This window comes from Dermacentor andersoni, chromosome 11, assembly GCF_023375885.2.
Source record: "Dermacentor andersoni chromosome 11, qqDerAnde1_hic_scaffold, whole genome shotgun sequence".
Classification (NCBI taxonomy): Eukaryota; Metazoa; Arthropoda; class Arachnida; order Ixodida; family Ixodidae; genus Dermacentor; species Dermacentor andersoni.
Window position 1 is genome coordinate 78,118,386 of NC_092824.1, and position 19,183 is coordinate 78,137,568.

The window sequence follows — 19,183 nt, forward strand, 5'->3', positions numbered from 1 at the left end:
GTCAAATGGTAGCCCGTTACGAAATGCATCGACCGCGTGTTAGTGTTTAGTGTCTGCGCTTTTAGTAACGTGCTAGCCCATAACGAAGTACGCATCGCAGAATCAAAACACTCGGTATCTCATTGACAGCTTTGGCATTTGGGATGTTACGCGGACACCAGCGTTGCAAAAACATCACATGCACAGCAACGTTCAGTCAGCCCTAGATTTCCATTTTCTTCTTCCGGAAGGACGCTATCGAATTTAGTCTTTTTTTTTTCCTGGGAAGTTTCTAGTACCTGTGACCTATAGCGGAGACCCGACTTCGTGTCTTGAGGAGTGTCCAAGGCAACGACAAATCGTTGTTTTCTCGACGGGCGGATCTGAACACATGTCGCGACCACGGAGCCTTATCTTTCCATAGTGTCGCATTCGGAGCTTCGATACTTTTGCTTCGCACCTAATCTGGACCCTACTGAATGACAGAATAAATAATAAAAAAAGGCGTCAGGCAGGGAGATACAATCTCTCCAATGCTATTCACAGCGTGCTTACAGGAGGTATTCAGAGACCTGGATTGGGAAGAATTGGGGATAAGAGTTAATGGAGAATACCTTAGTATTCTCCAGCATATTTTCGCATATTTTCGATGATCATTAAGGGTTACGGACTGGATTCCAAGGGAAGGGAAGCGTAGCAGGGGGCGGCAGAAAGTTAGGTGGGCGGATGACATTAAGAAGTTTGCAGCGACAACATGGCCAGAATTAGTACATGACCGGGGTAGTTGGCGAAGTGTGGGAGAAGCCTTTGCCCTGCAGTGGGCGTAACCAGGCTGATGATGATGATGAAGGTGACTTAGCGTGAATTATAGTAGATTAAGGTCAATTAGGTGGATCGAGGTGGATTAAGGTGGTGAAGGAGGATTAAAGTGGATAACGGTGGATTAAGGTGAATTACAGTGGGCTTAATTTACAAGTCTTTTACCTTCGCGTCTCTTAGGCAATAGCTAAATACATTCGTTTCTTATTTTATTTTTTCGAGTCTCTGCTGGGCGACATTTCTCGAATAAGGATAGACTAGAACGCTGTGGCGTGGTGCATGTCTGCCTATATGTTCCCACTGCATGCCAGTGGAGACAGACAAGTGAGAATCTTATCCGTCTCCTACTATAGGCAGTCTAGTTGCGACTTCAGCACACACATCCTACACTGCAATGTATGCATAGTTGTGGAAAAAATACGATTATTGGTTACCAACTTCTATCTAAACGAAAAGCCATAGAAATTGAAAGGCATGAAAAATAATTTATAAGGATAACTAGCCTAACCCATCACTCCTAAAGCAAATCAGCCAAATGTATAAAAAAAAAGATATGGAGGGCGCGTAAGCTTTTCCTTTAAGAGTGGAACGCGAGCGAGTACTTCTTATTTATCCAGGACGTTACGCGGCCAAAGTTTGACAATTTAAGCTTCTATATGCCTGTCATATCTTCCGAGATGATCTAGTTCGGCATCTGCTGCAAGGCTCCATGATCCTAAAAGCCAGTAATTCTTCATCACTCCTCCAAACGCATGTCTCCCCTCGCTCTTACAGTGGCATCCCTGAAGAAAAAGTGCTATGAAAGGGGTCTAGTTGGAGGCTGTTCCTACATAGTTATGCGCTAGCCCGTTACGAAAAGCATATACACGAAACGCGTCGACCGGCTGTCAGTGTTTAGTGTCTGTGCTTTCAGTAACGCGCTAGCGCATCACCACGCATGAATCCCAGAATCAAAATCCAAAGTATCTCACTCGGCACCTTTGGCATTTTTTTCTGGTACAACGTGGACGCCGGTGGCGCAAACATTGCACAGCAATTTTCGGACAGCCCCAGAATTACATTTTCTTCTTCTGGAATGACTCTACCGAAATGAGTCACAAGAATAACACAACCCACAAGAATAATCTTTCTTACGGGCCAGGTTACCGCCAATCCCAGCGGGTGACAGAGAATAACAGTCGCAGGACCAAATACCTTGCTTCTGTAACGCGAGTCGCAAAACGTTTGGCACAATATTACAGAATTCGACATTGTCGATAAAAACACGTTGAAGTCGAACGCCGCAGTGAATGCTTCCGCGTAAGACCTCCGCGATGTTCACAAAAGTTCTGAGTGGTGAAGCCCCAAGAAAGTCAAGCATTTGACCCCCTTCACTGCTGCGAAAACTTTCGCGGTCAGCTCGGAAAGCAGTGCGAGAGGAGAAAAGTCAAGTGGCTTACCAGGTGCGGTGCTCCCGAAGTGAAACGGCAAGCTGCTAACGACCTACGAGTTCCGGGAGGGATCCCAACGTCGTGACAATTCAACAGGAGATTGCACGCGCACGGGACGAAAACGACGCACGAACGATAGAGGCATGCAAAGCTCAGCTAATTCGTTATCGTGCAGGTTCGCCGTGGCTCGCGAGAAGCATGCTACAGCCGCGAAAGGGCGTCAGAAAAGGCACTGCTTTGGTCCTCGAAGCACCGCCACCGGGAGCATGAAATCAACTGCAAGACATGGCCGCTAAATACAAAAAGAAAATAATAATAACAATAAAAGTAAAAAGACTGCTCAGTTAAACTCGGCGAAACGTTATTGGAGAAAGATGTTTGCGAATCGTAAGAATCATGACAGCGTAGCTCCCCGTCGCGCCAAGTTCCTGATCGGAATTCCACGTTTGGCGCGTTCATTTCATGCCATTAGGGGGTTAGGGCTGCCGATTTTCGTTTTCTGGGCAACCAATCGTTCATAAAAAAAAGCAATGCAAAAGACGTAGGCACGCGAGAAGCCTTATCTTAAGAATACGGCATGTCACGATTCAAGCGCGAGAACGTCTTGGTTCACCAGGCCAATGCGTGACAGAGCTCTGCCCAGCGGCCACCCCCGCAAGCACAGAATGGACGCGCCTGACGACACTCGCAAACGAAAGCACCGAGACGAAAGCGTTCGTTCTTTGTAACAACGCATTTAATTTTCCATTCCTTTTCTTATCATCCCCATTTTTTTCTTATCGTGTTTTCTTAATCGTGCGGCATTTTCCTGGTCGACTTCCTCGGGTTCTGTCGCTAGTCCGCTGGCTGCAGTCGTATAATAAAGCAGACGAGCTCCAAGTCCTTGCAACCATAGATGAAGCTTTAACCTTTTGCAGCGGAGCTGTTAAACGCTATGCTCTGGCGGTTTGTGTGCGTTGGCGAAAAAAGATGGCGACCACCACAAAGCTAAAATAGCTAAAGCATAAAGCAAAAGCGTGTCGCCGGGCGTGCTACAGCTGCATTTCATCGCGAGAAGTGTCCAAACGTACTGCTTTGAAAAAATATATCTTAATGAAAAAAAGTAAAGCCGGAAATGACACTGTTTAGTATGGATTGCGGTTTCACGCCACGGGCTCTATAGTCAAACCACGTAATAACCTTACCTCAGTTCCCTTCCACCCGTGCAATGGGGAGGCCGCGTGCGCTGAGGACTGCGGAAGAACAGCGCGCCTACGAAGAACACCGTCGTGGACAGAAGCGGGAACGTGCGCGGCGAAGGGCGGCACGTAATACAAAGATTGTGCAGCAAACGCCAAGCGTTTGCACCTTTGGTTGGATCACCCCTAGCGACTCCCCTCCCATCGTAATTGTGGGTGATCTCAACGTAGACGTGTCTCTAGGTCCCACGGGAAGTGGTTCGCGGCGTTTCTGCCGGAAAGGTTCGGCATTCTATGTTACGCAAACATCAGTGTGCCCACGAAACGTCATCGGTGGTCTATAGACCTCACATTGGCCAAGAAACTTTCCAGTGTCGCCACAGAGCCACTGGCCGTATATCACAGCGATCATAAAGCGATAGTCACTTTGGTTACCAAATGATGAGTCTTCCCGGCCACGGCGGCCGCATTTCGATGGGGACGAAACGCGAAAACACCCGTACATTTAGATTTGGGTGCACGTTAAAGAACGGAAGGTGGTCCCAATTCCGGAGTCCTCCACTACGGCGTGCCTCATAATGAGATCGTGATTTTAGCACGTAAGATACCGTAATTTTTAATAATAATACATCGAAAAAGCAAAAAAAGTTACAGATAATAAATGCATTGAGTATACGATTTATTAAAACGAATACAGAAACTGCGAAAAAAAAACGAAGTTCATTGTGGTAAGTGTCTTTTATTTTCAATCAAGATATTTGTAGTTAACGTATTTATCCCCATATATACAGCTCCGCTGGTCATTCATCTTCAGACAGTGGAATGGCTCTGATTTGTTTTTTTATTATTTCCGGCAATGCTATAGACAATTTTGGCCCGCCAAGAATTACATTGTAGGAGTTTAATATATTTCAAATAATACGGAACAGCCGCCACAGAAGCTTCCCGCATTACAGGCCTGAAAAGTCCGAGCACGTGGCAGCGACTTAACTTTATATACAATGTTCAGCACCTCTGCCTTCTGACCATCCCACCAGACAAACAATCAGTCGAGCTGTACATGTTGCCGCACACAGCGGGACGAGCTTCCGCGTGCCGAGTTATTCTAATTTGCTCCTCTAACGATGACACTTTCGCACTCTTCACGACGACAGCGACGGATAATCCGTTAAAATGCCCTGCGCATGCACGCGAAAGGTGTTTTCTAACCAAAGTTGTATCGGTACTTGCGCGAATCGACGCCGAAACGCGCAAGTATAGAAATAAACTTGCTCTTTGCAAGCCTGGATTTGCTCAAATACGTATATCGAGTACACCTTTGTTTTTTTGTTTTCCGATGGATGGTTTCAAACACGCTTCTTCCGTCACAGGATTCTCTAATCATTAGGCGAGGCACGCAGATCTGAAAAGGCGAAACGAAACACATTTGCGGATTGCGGCGCCTTCAGACGCTTCACGCGTTAAAGTCGCCGCCGCATAGCAAGCATATGACAAATCCGAGGGCACCTAAGTACTTCTTATAAATTGTGAATGCGAAAACATTAATGTCCAGTCGAACAATCCTGGAGGACGACGCAACGAGCTATGGAAAGAAGAACGATAGGTGTAACGTTAAGGGATAAGAAAAGAGCAGATTGGGTGAGGGAACAAACGCGAGTTAATGGTATCTTAGTTGAAATCAAGAAAAAGAAATGGGCATGGGCAGGACACGTAATGCGGAGGGAAGATAACCGCAGGTCATTAAGAGTTACGGAATGGATTCCAAGGGAAGGAAAGCGTAGCAGAGGGCGGCAGAAAGTTAGGTGGGCGGATGAGATTAAGAAGTTTGCAGGGACAACATGGCCACAATTAGTACATGACCGGGGTAGTTGGAGAAGTATGGGAGAGGCCTTGGCCCTGCAGTGGGCATAACCAGGCTGATGATGATGATGAACAATCCTCAGCGTTCCCGTCCGCTGCAGGGTGACGTAAACAGAACGTTGTTTGGAGGGGCGTGGTATTGCACTCGCGCGGCAGCCCCCCACGTTTCGGTTTCGCGCGCTCCGACAGCCGAATTTAGTCACAAGACTGTTTCCGTGGGTAATCGTGAGCCATTCCACTGCGTGAATGTGGAGGACCAGCGAAGTTCATATGGATTGCGCGGAAAGCTCGCTTCGATTTCGCAATCACGATGAGCGCGCTGGAAATTAAGGTTTAAAGCTTAATTAATTGACTTTTCTTAATTAGCGACACACTATCACGTATCGCCCTCACCCCGCGGGATGACGGGCGATACGTGATATTTTAAATATTACTTAGTGTTTTCGTAGAAACACCCAGCGCACGGTAATTGTAGTGGCTAGAGCGGAACCCAGGTGCAACGAACGTATGTCTAAACAGTTGCGAGATAATTATTCTACATGAGTATCGGTCACGAGGTTTCGCTTGTTCCCAATAGAGAATAACTCGCATTATGCGAACTCCTTGCATTCTGGTTCTCCTCTACTGCCTCACAGCCGAACGCCTCGATAACGAAGTGACTAGGAACCCCGAAATCGTTCGCAATACAAGTCACTTCATTTTAAACGTCGCGCAATGCACCGCTCACAATAGAATCGGGAAAACAATATCCCCTTCATTATACAGGTTATTTCGTTGTATAGAGGCGTTCGTTGTAGAGACGCTCAACTGTAGCGCGCTGCCCTAGGGCACTGCACGGGCCGAATTTTTCGGCCTGGGCCCGCTGAAGAAGTAGTCTTTATATGTGCAGGCGCCGACAAAAGGGGCATACTCCACGCAGCGGGAGCCGGAGCAGCGGCACACTAAAGTCCCTTGATAATTTTAAAGTAGCGACACTCTTTGAACTCTGCCGCCGCCGCGCGACCTCCTCGCCTCCTCCTCGCCCCTTGCGCGTTCCCCCGCGACAACCAGTTTTGCCCCCGTTTTTCTGCACGACGATTGGTCTCCCTGCCGTTGCCCTTGGAAACGCGCGGATCTTGAGTTTTGCTTGTGTTTTTCTTTTTCGTTCGCGCCATTTTCCTCCTGAGCACGGCTGGCTCGGAGCTTTAGCTCGGCGTAGCGAACGTTGTACGCTGTGTTTCTGGTCTATGTGCTAACGCTATGCCGGGCTGTTGCGCATATAACTGCAGCAAGAAGCCTGAAGAGGGTTATGCCGTTTTTATGATACCACAATGAAAGCGTGACGGCTTGCGTAGGAAGCAGTGGCTGAATGACATTGGACGAAAGAACTTTGTACCGACAAAGAACAGCGTTGTTGGAGAGCTGATGAGTCTTTCTTATAGCTCGTAGCAAAGCATCCCGTAATGCGGCATTATTTTTTTCCTTCTTCCGGCCTGCTCACCAGCGTTTTTGTTGCGGTTGTCCTCAGTATGCTTAATATTCTGGGGCGGCTCCATCACTTCGCACGTCGCTAACTGTTGTTATTCAGTCGGAAGTGCAGTATTATTGATTCTGCTTTGCGCCCTGAAAAAATTAGTGGCAAGTAAGCCCGTAGTATTGCAGGTGATGAGCGTTAACTAGTCAAAATTGAGCTTTTTTTAAGTTTTAAGGCGAAAGCCTTTAGATGTTTAGGTTTCAAGGTCGCGTTGTTAACTGGAAGTATCACGTGACCCCAGGAAGGCCAGAGGGGACCCAAAGCATGTCCACCCCTGTATAAGAGAATGATTACCCAAGTTAATTAATGAATCATTAGTGGTTGACATAAGGTGGATTAGGGAGGATTAAGGTTGATTAGAGTGTATTAAAAAAGATTAAGGTGTATTAGAGTGCATTACGAAGGATTAGGATGCATGAATAAAGGTTAAGGTGCGTGCAGGAGGATTAAGTCTGATTATGGTGGATTAAGGTGAAGTGTTGATGAAAGGGTATTAAGACCGATTGGGGTGGATTAGGATGCATGAACAAGGAGTAGGGAGGATTAAGGTGGATAAAGGAAGATTAAGGTCGATTAATGTGGATTAACGTAAATTGGGGTTGATAAAGGAGGATTAAGACCGATTTGGATGGATTAGGGTAGGTTAATGTGGATTAGGAACCAAGGAGCTGGATTAGGTTTGATAGAGGCGGATTAGGGTGTATTAAGGTAGATTGGGACCATTAAGCAGGATTGAGTGGGATTAAAGTGCGTGAATAAGGATTAAGGTGGATGAAGGAGGATTACGGCGGATTATGTTGGATTACGGTTGATAAAGGAGGGTTAAGACCGCATAGGGTAGGCTAAGTGGCATTAGGGGCGATGTAGCTTGATTAGGTTGTATTAAGGTGGATTGGTAGTATTAAGGTGGATGAAGGACCATTAAGGTGGATTAGGGTGGACTAAGGTGAATTGGGGTTCATTGAGTATTAAGACCTATTAGTCTACCATAATCCTCCTAAAGCACATTCATCGACCTCAATCCTCCTTCATTCACTTTAATCCACCGTAATCCATGAAAGTCCTCCTTAATGCACCCTAATCTACCTTCATCGACCTTAATCTACTCTAACCCTCCTTAATGCACTTTAATCCTCCTTAATCAACCGTAATGCTTCCTCATTAACTTTGATACACCCTAGCCCACCATAATCCTCTTTTCTCCCTCTTAATCCACCCTTATCCTTCCTTATGCACTTTAATCCACCATAATCCACTATGATCGTCCTCAGTGCTCATCAACGCACCTTCATCAACCCTAATTCACCTCATCGACCTTAATCCAACCTAGTCCTCCTTTATGCACCTTAATCCACCTTCATTCACCCTAATGCACCTTCATCGACTTTAATCCACCTTAATCATCCTTACTACACGCGAATTCATCTTAATCCAATCACTAATCAATCATTACTTTGTTAATCATTATTCATCTATTATACGCGGCTGCATATGCTTTGGTTCACTTCCCGCCTTCCTTCGGTCACGTTACATTTTCTGTAGCTCACAAGGGGACCTTGAAACAGAGGTCTAAGGCTTTCGCTTAATAAGCCACACACAAAGGGGTGTGTCACAAGCAATACTAGATCTGACGCACCAAGTAAAGCGTCTGATCGTGTGGCAGAAAAATTGTCTGGAGTATAGAATTCGCATCAAAGCTCCCTTTAAACCAGTATACCCCGCTCATACGGCTTTAAGAAAAAACCAACCTCCTCATAAACGTTGCCTCCAGCATTGTCGATGCTATTATTAGCATTTCTCAAAATTTTCAACCCCACTGGGGCGCGCAAATGGCCCAAAATAACACACCTCTATAGAATCCTGCGGCCCGTCCGCGGGAGCCGAAGAGGAATAGCGTGCCGTGCGCAACCGGCGGGCGAGGAGAATCGAGGAGGAAAGCGCCGTGAGGAGGAGAGTGTCGCTACTTTCAAATTATGAAGGGGCTTTACGGCACACTGCATCGCGACGCCATCTACAGGCGGCATCTGGGATCGAGATAGCCAATGGGTGCCCTTTATTATCGGCAGACGTGATCCCACATACTGCCTGTAGATGGCGTGGCGATGCAGTTTGCCGTTGCTCCGGCTCCCGCTGCGTGGAGTATACCATTTTGTCGGCGCCTGTACATGCCTTAATGTAGTCATTGCCTCGGCGACATTACAATAAGACATTACAGTAAAAGTGCATGCAGTGGCATTAAACAATTGTGAACAAATTTTATTTTCTACGAAGCACGTGTACAGATAACCAGAAAAGGCCACAGCAGCAAAACCTGCGACAAAAATATCTGGCGAGCCATTTTACTTTACACGAGTGTACAGAACTACCGCGTACACTTTATATTGGAAATCCCAAGACTTATGTACGCTAGTAAAATATGTGACAGTTTCGCCAGAAGGCGACGCGTCGGCTGCAATAACGTTGTTCAGCGCAATAGCGTTCTATAGCTCTTCGCACGTTGTTCGGGCAATTCGTTTTGTAAAACAGCGTGGAACGGGGCTGACCGCCAGCTAGCCCGGTCTCATACACTGCGTGCGACTAACTTCGCTTCGACACTTTTGTAGCTAAACCTTTTGCTAAAGGCATTTTGCTAGTGAATCCTTCCTATCGCTCTGTTTCGTCTTTTCGGCTCAACTGTGAGATTTTTTTAGACTACGCTATATACCGGATAGGGGCACGAAAACCGCCAGATAACAGATACACGACAAAGACTGGGTTGACTCGGACTAGAATGCTTGGCATTGAAAATCATTGCACATGACACCATAATATCAGGCGAAATCATGGCAGTCATCGTCGACTTTCAGCGATTGCCGATCCCAACTTCAATTCGTTACGACAGTAATGTTGCTCATAGGAAATCCTGCAAATGATACGTGAGAACTGTGGAAAGAACGAGACTAGATTAGAAAATAGAATTAAGAGTCACCTTAGCATACGCTGATAGCGTGAAGGCGAAAGCCTGCACGCTCGAGAGACATGCGTTAAATTACCTGACATTCTCATTCGAAGGCGTTGTTACTTCTTATCACTTGTTTTGTACCACCAGAAGTTAAATTTAAAAAATTAAATTTGGGGTTTAACGTGCCAAAACCACTTTCTGATTATGAGGCACGCCGTAGTGGAGGACTCCGGAAATTTCGACCAGCTGGGGATCTTTAACGTGCACCTAAATCTAAGTACACGGGTGTTTTCGCATTTCGCCCCCATCGAAATGCGGCCGCCGTGGCCGGGATTCGATCCCGCGACCTCGTGCTCAGCAGCCCAACACCATAGCCACTGAGCAACCACGGCGGGTACCACCAGAAGTCGTCGGTTAGCGTACACTAAAGGGACACTAAAGAGAAAAATGATTTCTTGTGCATCAGTACATTACCGTTCTATAACGCCAAAAATACCACTCTTACAACGCGAAGACGTTTGGTAAGCCAGAAAAAAGCGCAAGAACTAAATACGGGTGGCGACGCCTACTTAAGTTCCCGCATCTGGGGGCTGTGTCGTCTTGGATTTTTGTGGCATCTTCTAGGGCCTACTAATTATATATAGCGGTACAGATTGACTACATTGTGTTCTAAAGGAACCAAATATTAAACATGGCAAGCTTCGGGAACCTTTATTCAGCCAACGCGGCCGAAACGCAAAAACCTACTTTGGAATCCCTGACCTCACGCTGACGTACCGGCGCTGGGGTTTTGGCGCGAAATTCAAATACTGATACTTGGACCTTCATTTTCTCATGTAATAATCAAACAATTTTTTTTTAAATGACTGCCTGCAGGGTTCCCAAACAATGCTTCTTTAGTCTAAACTGATTTAATGTTTCGCTTTAGTGTCCCTTTAAACAACGCTCTATTAATTAACTGTGCGTCAATCAACTTCGCCCTAATTAACACCGAAGGTCATGGGTTCGACTCCTACCAAAGATTGAGGGTTAGACGCCCACAAAAGGTCGTGAGTTCGAGTGCTTTAATTAACTCTATGTTAGATATTTTTTTTTTGTATGATTAGCGAAATCGATGTGGGCAGCGAAGTGGAAAAGCGATGTGGAAGTAAAGGGCGAACGCTCGAGCAGTGGCAGGAGCGCTCCGATTTCCTGTACCCCACAACGCAGGCTATCGACAGGCATAGACTGGGAAAAGATAAGCGCAGGCTATTACCGGCAGTTTTTGATAGGCTCATACATATGTTATGTAGGAACGCAAGGTGCGGAAAGGATAAAAGAGAACGGCGCTTGCGGCAACAACAACAACAACAAAAGAAGGCTGGTGTTACACGGTAACAAGAAGCTGGAACACACTTCATGATCACGTGCTCAAACGAGTGATCAGTCTGAGCCGGCCGTCCAACTCTCTGACTGGCACAAAAGCAGAATTCGCGCTAGCGTCCGTTTAAAATCATTGTTCAGTGACATCATACATATGGAAAGGGTAAAATGCTATAAATACGAGGACGCTTCTCAACCGCCCACTCTCAGTGACCCTAGCGCCACCTTCCTTGAATACTGTAGAGTGGGTCTTTCACAATAGTTCCCGGACACCGCCTCAGCGGTGCTTGTTCCTGCAATGGGTAGCGCCAGCGCGAGGGACGACGGCCATCAAGGCATCAAGTGCCATTTCGTGGAACACGTAACATCTGTTCCAAGCGTGAACTTTCTGTGCTTCGCGACCGCGGAGTGCTACAGCGCGCTCAAGAAGCGCTCTGCCCTGGCTGCGATCGCTCTGGACACCGTCGAGAAATGCGCCTCACACACGTACGCCCGTCTCGGGCGGCCCGTCGTGGAACAGCTCTCCGGGCCGCTTCAGGTCGCCGACGGCCTCGCCTGCAAGGTCCTGCTGAAGCTCGAGAACAATTATCCGGTGATTAGCAAAATGCCGCACGAGATCGTCGGAGATACCCGCGACTTTGGAACACGCAAGTACACCGATGGACGCGACTACGTGAGGGAAAAGGTTAGCAGTCGTCTTTGGGTAACGCGCCCGGTTCTTCTCAATATGCCCAGCATGAGCTGTGTGCGCTGTCTCGACGGGATTGCACGGGGACACTATCCTCTAGGATTACTCGCTTTTGCCAATTAACCGGCGTTTTCTCGACACAAATTATTCGTTTAGACGAGCGAGTTTAGAGTTGTTTAGTCACTCAATGGTGAGTGACTGAGCACTCGGGAACGTGTAACTTAGTGGAATGTAGATCACGTTCATTGTAACATCCCGCCACCGCGTCCCTACCAGAATGGTAATTTGTTCTGCGGATGACTCGCAATTTTGAATCTCCCGCTGCGCATATTGGAACTCTTTTGTGGAAAAAACCCTTCCGTCGCCGTGTCATATTGAATGGGGGAACGAACTTTTGTTCCCCTCGTTTGCTATCGTTAGCGCTGCGGGCGCGTTTCTTACAACGGGCCCTTGGCACGGGAGGACTCGGCCAGTTATTCAATAAGCCAGCCTACGTCACGCCACTCGGAATGCTCTCTTCTGTAGAGATTGCCTTCACAAATGACCAGTCGCAGTGCCTGTACGCATGCACCCCAGTGCTGTTGAAACCCAACTTGACTTGTGTCTTCTCTCCGACAACCACCACTTTACCGCAGGTCGACGTCTGCCGGGACCTGTCCGAGCGTGTCCTCAAGGCTGCGTGCCATCCAGCAGAAACTGCCGCCTCCTTCGTGCGATGCACTCGGGCCATCGTTTGGCAGGAACTGGCCGTTGCTGAATCGGCGTGCGACGCGGTACGTTTTCAACACTGCGTTGCTCCGGGAACGCGCATGTTCGGGCTGGCCTGTGCTCGACGTAGCTCGAAACGAGACGAGAAAAGTCGCGCACCAACTCTAACTGAACACTCGGGCACGTGGCCCCCGCCAAAAGAAACGGTTCGATGCACTCGCATGCTCTCCAGCTTGGCGGGTTTTTGGTCAATGGTGGTGTTCTGCTCCCCGTTTTTATGTAGCTGCGGTGTGTAGACGTGCAACGCCGGCGATATCTATGCATCGTACTAAAAGCGAAACGCCGCAAACTGTGTAGCCTGGCCTCGACAATTCGTACTTCGAAGGTTGAAAATGGCTAGCCCAGCCGTAAACATTCTCCCATTCCATCAATAAGACTACAGGCTTTCATAGATAAACGGCAGAGCTAATACGTCACGGTGAGACGACGCTGACATGACATTCACTGCAGGCAACCAATTGTGCAACCAAGCGGCAGGAAGGCATTACCATCCACACGCATAGAATGTACAGTCGCGTGCAAAAGTCTGAGGACCACAGATGAAAGGAAAAAAAAAATCAGCCTGGACACGCAGGCCGATAACCAGTGCTAGAGACATGTGCCTATTCTAGAGATGCAAGGACCGGAGAAAAAAACCGGAGAGCCTTGGCACTAATCGGCCGCTGACAGTTATAGCACTCGGGCGCTGCAAATACATTCGCCATCTGACAGTGGTGAACTAGACTGGTCTTTGTAAATGTTCTTAACGAGCTTAGCCACATAACGAGCTACATAACGAGCTTAGCTCGCAATTTGTTGAAAAACTCGTCCACGTGCAATCACATGTGAATCTGGGAGCAGCCACGATCGATTATAATGCGAGTGTGTCAAGTGAGAGTGACTTGGACGCTCAGTGGACCGCTTCTCAAATTTGAGATTAGCAATCTTTCCTTGAAGATAACAAGCAGATAACAATGTGCTGCCTCTATTGTCGTCGCGTTCGCTGTGTAATTATCGCACCTACTTAACAACTGTTTTATTTATGGAATAGCTTATACAAGCTATTTTTCTGCAATCTTATTCCTCGAAATTTTCAGAAGTATCGTATCTCTAGCCTATTCGAACACTGATACTACTTGAGGCTGCGCTAAAAGACATTCAAATTTTTCGCCGATGCCACGGTTTCTGGACTTTCGATCGGGACTGCTTACAGGACAACCCGTAAGAGTTTCCCGGAAAGCTTCGTCGTTGAACCACAATTCGTTATGGCCTGGGAATCGAACTCGGGACCAACGTGTTCTCTGGAAGGTCTGCCGTCTTATCTACCCAAGAGGCTCGATGAGAGGGCGGGAGCTACAGACGAGGTTAAACATCTTTGTTGACCACATCTGAGGTGACCACCCCATGATTTCTAGCAGCTCGCTTCCACTTCGCTTGTATAGGGTACATTTCCTAATGTCATGTTGCACGCTTTTAATGGCAGCAAATGCGGCATGACCACATCTTAGTTTCTTTTGGCCGGGGCCATGTCGGCGTAGTGCGCTTGTTAATTCGGCAGTTAATCGCGCATTCGTAACGCGAAACGTTTCAGTGAGGCAGCTCGTTTTATTCGCCAGCTCTTGTCGTGTCCTCTTTTGTCGAAAAGCGTATTTCGCATGAGCGGAATACACTTTACACTGTATTTACAAATACAATACACCGTATTTCGTGGGGCTGCTCTGCTGAGCGCGGGGCAGATTCGGTCAAGGCGGACGCATTCAGATTTGGACTGGATCCAAAAACACGTTAGTTTGCCGTATTTTGCCGTCGCTGTTCAAGAACGCAAGCTCGTAAAAAAAAAATTAACAGCGGCCTTCCGCTATGGAATAACCGATTGCGCAGTTTCACGACTCTAAAAAAAATGCATGGCGCGCAATGCGGAAGCACTCATGCACCATAAAATGGGTGCGCGTTAAAGAACCCCAAATGGTCGAAATTCAAATCGTGGTTCTGTCACGTAAAATCCCAGAATTTTATTTGTAATTCCAAAATTCAATAGTGAATGAGAAGGGGGGAATCGAGGGGCTCGATTTTTGTTAGTGACAACCATATGAATCCAGCAAATGAAGCTAAGGAAAGCTTCGAATATTGTCGAGAAAAATTAGGGATTCGAACCCACGACCCTTGCACTACCACTTGTGCTACTGCGCCGGCTGCTTGCAAGTTCACATTCGAGAAGTTCACATTCGAGTCGATTTTGTGCCACGGTGCAGTACTGCTCTCCACAGCCAGAGGCAGAGAACATGGACTTGTTGAACTGAGCCACCGTCGTATCTTTTACCCAACACCTGCAGTGTCACGTCAAACCGGCAGCCATGCAAGCATCTCTAGCTTTCATTGAAGACAGCAGCTGTCGTTATAGATGCACGTGAAGCGGAAGTCTTCCACCATGGGGCAAAATTTATTGTTAAATTTCTCGTTAACCTACTTCACGAGTTTCCACAGTAAAAATTTTTCATGTGCAGTTCCCATCAGAGCTCACGAGTATGGCGCTTACAAACCTCAAAAATGTAAGTATCAATGAGCTCATGTTGTTCTAATTGCAGTACATCAAAAACATAGATGAAGACTGCGCGACGGAGGCCCATCCCCGCAACTGTACCCTGCCCCGCATTTTTCACCTGCTCTGGAAGACCTCCATCTGCGTATCTCAGTACGCAATAGCCGAGCACCAAAGGGCCAATGACCTCATCGGAAAGGTCTTCGCTACAGCAGCGAGCGTGCTGGAAGAGCCCGCCGAGCCTTTTCACAAGCCAACGGTATGTTTTTCGTTCGGTATCAGTTCAAACATAACTATAAGCCAGGGTCATTCCTGAAAACACCGGGATAACGAAACCAGCCGGCGCATCACATGTCATAACGACGTCACAAGCAAAGCCACGAAACACCTCACTTGTTCCCTTACGGTTTGCTGCTTTTCAGGTATTGCTGTTCTGTTGCTGCGCTTGATTTCGCACTTGATTTCGTACTTGTTTTCATACTTGTTTTGTTTGCTGTGTTTGATTTCCCTTCGTCTGTAAACGTATGTCAGGCTATCGTTGAACCTCCTTCCTGATGGGTCATTGCAAGAAGCAGGGCAATGTTTAATGTAAACAATTACATACGTACAGTGAATGGTAATCGCGTAGTACGGCCTGTAGCAGCGTTTTCTGCGATGACTTCTGCATGCGAGTGAGCATGGATAATGTTGCAGACTGCGAGTGAGCATGGCAGCGCTGCATTCCGTCACGTGGTCAAGCTCTCTACCCAGCTTTGGCGGGTGTACGTCGATGCTTTCGTGCTCCTCTACCGGACGGCGTGGACCTCGCTCTCGGCGCTGTTATGCGGCACAGTATGCTCTAGAGTACTTCTTTGAACTATTTGTAGTGTTTCTTTCATTTATTTATTGCAGGCACATTTTCGAAAATTGCGCTGAGGGCCGGGGGGGGGGGATGTTTTTTTTTTTTTTTGGTAAAAGGCCGATCCCTAATAAAAATGCTAGAGGGAGGGAACTACCACAGGAACGACGTTATAGCGCAGGTTTGTACTTGAATAACTGAAAGTAAAGTAGATTTTTTTTCTCCGGGACACGAAAGTTCCGTACGTCTAAAGATTTCGTTTCCGTCCGCCTTCTCGGGAAGGATAATAAACACAAGCAAGTTGCTCCATGCCGACGCACAAGCCCAGCAATTAAGGGAAATTTTTTATTGGGATACAAAATTACACGGGCGTTCGAGGCGCGTTAGCTCAGTAGTGCTGTCACGGTACACAGTTCCTCACTACGTTACCTGGAAGGAAGTCTGGCGCTGCTGCGCTGTGGTATGCACGGGAATGCCGGAATATGTTGACTCCGGATTGGCATCGTTCTCCGAGAGCCAGAACGCCTTGAAGACGCGCCTGGCTGGCACCGTTCCGTCTGTCGCAATGATTAATTTCCTAGTGATACACCACGTAAAAAGCTGTTAGCTTTATTATAACACAAAAGCATGTTTAATTATGAGACCTTTTACGTTTCATATATCAGCAGGCCACTAAAGTTGGAGGACAGACAAGGTTCGCGCGGGTTTGGAACAGTTTCTCTTCTGTTCTTGTTTTTCTTCGCTTGGTTATGCATTGTAGAGGAGTAAAGTTCATTGCAAGATGTAATATGGGTGAATAAAAACCCTTTATGAAGATTTTACTTGAATAAAGGGTTATTTGTATAGTCATATCCACGTTTTAGACTACCACTCTTGCAACACCAGCCAAACACGCCTCATAGCCGCATATACCGTAGACGGTGGCGCCAGATTTCCCTCTAGGTGGTATAGTGAGAGACTCTCTGCCCACGCACAAGTTCGGCCTGTGCATGGACGGTGAAGGCTCCAGATACGCGCGTGGGTTTTGCAGCGAAAGTGATAAAAGCGAAATGGACGCACTCTTCATGCTTCGCTCAGTGGCAATGAAGGGAAAGTTATGGGCTCGCAGCTCTTGCGCGGGCGTCACTGCGTCAAGTATTCCGACAGCGTTTGACAGGGATTTTGGTTTCTTGCAGCTGATACTGAATCGGCGTAGCTTGCACGTGTGACCGTGTCATATTCGCTCCATCGCGGAAGAGAAAACCTTCAAATGAAGTCAAATTTAACTCAATGATGCGTTTTGTCTTATTCTGCTGTTCTACACAAAACGCTAATGTTTTCTCTTCCGCAGCTTAAACATATAGATGGCACTAGTTAACACCTGCGTAATGCCTTACTTTGCCCAGAACTAGGAATTCTTTTCCACTTTCCTTATGCAGACGTTCTCAATGCTACTATTACTTTTCCCCAGGAACCGATTAACCCCGAGCTGCTTTATGATGGAAGCCCTGCCCATGGTCCAGAGGATTCGAAAGATGGACGCCCTGCCCGTGGTCCAGAGGATTCGAAAGATGGACGCCCTGCCCGTGGTCCAGAGGATTCGAAAGATGGACGCCCTGCCCGTGGTCGAGAGGATTCGAAAGATGGCAGCCCTGCCAGTGGTCGAGAGGATTCGAAAGATGGCAGCTCTGCCAGTGGTCGAGAGGATTCGAAAGATGGCAGCCCTGCCAGTGGTCGAGAGGATTCCAAAGATGGCAGCCCTGCCAGTGGTCGAGAGGATTCGAAAGATGGCAGCCCTGCCAGTGGTCGAGAGGATTCGAAAGATGGCAGCCCTGCCAGTGGTCGAGAGGATTCGAAAGATGGCAGCCCTGCCAGTGGTCGAGAGGATTCGAAAGATGGCAGCCCTGCCAGTGGTCGAGAGGATTCGAAAGATGGCAGCCCTGCCAGTGGTCGAGAGGATTCGAAAGATGGCAGCCCTGCCAGTGGTCGAGAGGATTCGAAAGATGGCAGCCCTGCCAGTGGTCGAGAGGATTCGAAAGATGGCAGCCCTGCCAGTGGTCGAGAGGATTTGAAAGACGGAAGCCCTGCCCCTAGCGGTGATCCTGAGAATTTGAAAGACGGAAGCCCTGCCCCTAGCGGTGATCCTGAGAATTTGAAAGACGGAAGCCCTGCCCCTAGCGGTGATCCTGAGAATTTGAAAGACGGAAGCCCTGCCCCTAGCGGTGATCCTGAGAATTTGAAAGACGGAAGCCCTGCCCCTAGCGGTGATCCTGAGGATTTGAAAGACGGAAGCCCTGCCCCTAGCGGTGATCCTGAGGATTTGAAAGACGGAAGCCGTGCCCCTAACGGTGAACCTGAGGATCTGAATGAGGAAAGCCTTCCACATGGCGGTGTTCCAGACGATTCAAAAGCTAGATGCCCTGTCCATGGCGGTCCTCCAGAGGTTCTGAATGACGAAAGCGTTGCACATGGCAGTAGTTCTGACGATTCCATATATGGAAGCCTCAGCCGTGGCGAAAGTCCAGAGGATCTGAATGACGAAACCCTTGCACGTGGCAGTAGTCCAGACGATTCCAAAGATGGAAGCCCAGTCCCTAGCGGCGGTCCTGATGATTCGAATGGCGAAAGCCCTGCCGATAGGGGCGATCACCACGATTCCAAAGAAGGAAGCTCTGCACGGGATAGTGATGCATACCATTCGTCATAAGTAGCCTTTCCTTATGTACGCTTCTGCAGCAAATAAAGCGCTTTCTTTTAATACAACATTCCCGCAGTTCATGTGCCTAAAAGAATTCGAGGCGTGCATTCTCCGAGCGCTATTCGTTGGAGCTACTGGTTTATAGGAATCGTTGTTTATTTAGAATTGTAAATGTCTGCAACAAGCATAACTGGCCGCTCGATTCCTCACATTGAAACTGGGTGAATGAAAGTGAAGTTACACATACCAGCAATTTAACACTTTGCAGCCCAACGCGGCGCACTTGCTTGCAATTAAAGAACATACGATATATCGCAATCCTATAATTAGTGCGATATGCAAGTGGTAGTACGATGTTGTATGAAGTAGGAAAGTATTCTATAGTCGGCGACAACGTAAGAATTACAAGGTCCTCGCACAAAAACGTTGTGCACCTGCGCTCCAACTCTACAAGATAGCCGAGCTTGCTGGATCCCGCTCGTAGCTTAATAATTTTACTCAGCTAATGTAAGTTCTCGGCTAATTGGAAAGTAATAGCTGCTTGTTTCAAGCTGGAACGTTCGCTATCACTGAGTTGTATCAAAATTACACATGAAATTTCCCTGTCACTTC

The 19,183-nt window shown here is 47.6% G+C and overlaps 1 protein-coding gene across 2 annotated transcripts; it reads left to right on the forward strand.

The window, feature by feature from the left end:
• Positions 1-11,257: 11,257 nt before the first annotated feature.
• Positions 11,258-18,638, forward strand: LOC126518264 (uncharacterized). Of its 2 annotated transcripts, XM_055064135.2 has the most exons (5): positions 11,259-11,767; positions 12,406-12,543; positions 15,103-15,315; positions 15,750-15,887; positions 17,345-18,638. In XM_055064135.2, the coding sequence occupies exons 1-5, from the start codon at positions 11,381-11,383 to the stop codon at positions 18,578-18,580; spliced, it is 2,112 nt and encodes a 703-aa protein (XP_054920110.2). In that variant the 5' UTR covers positions 11,259-11,380; the 3' UTR covers positions 18,581-18,638. The 2 variants fall into 2 exon arrangements, with proteins under 2 accessions (XP_072141726.1, XP_054920110.2); XM_072285625.1 differs by lacking the exon at positions 15,750-15,887 and having other exon boundaries at positions 11,258-11,767.
• The last annotated feature ends 545 nt before the right edge of the window (positions 18,639-19,183 follow it).

Excerpts from the sequence above, each read along its gene's own strand:
- LOC126518264 (XM_055064135.2), top strand. The coding sequence starts at position 11,381 with ATGGGTAGCGCCAGCGCGAGGGACGACGGCCATCAAGGCATCAAGTGC. Across the intron at positions 11,768-12,405 it reads GCGACTACGTGAGGGAAAAG|GTCGACGTCTGCCGGGACCT; the intron begins GTTAGCAGTCGT and ends ACTTTACCGCAG. Across the intron at positions 15,888-17,344 it reads CGGCGCTGTTATGCGGCACA|GAACCGATTAACCCCGAGCT; the intron begins GTATGCTCTAGA and ends ACTTTTCCCCAG.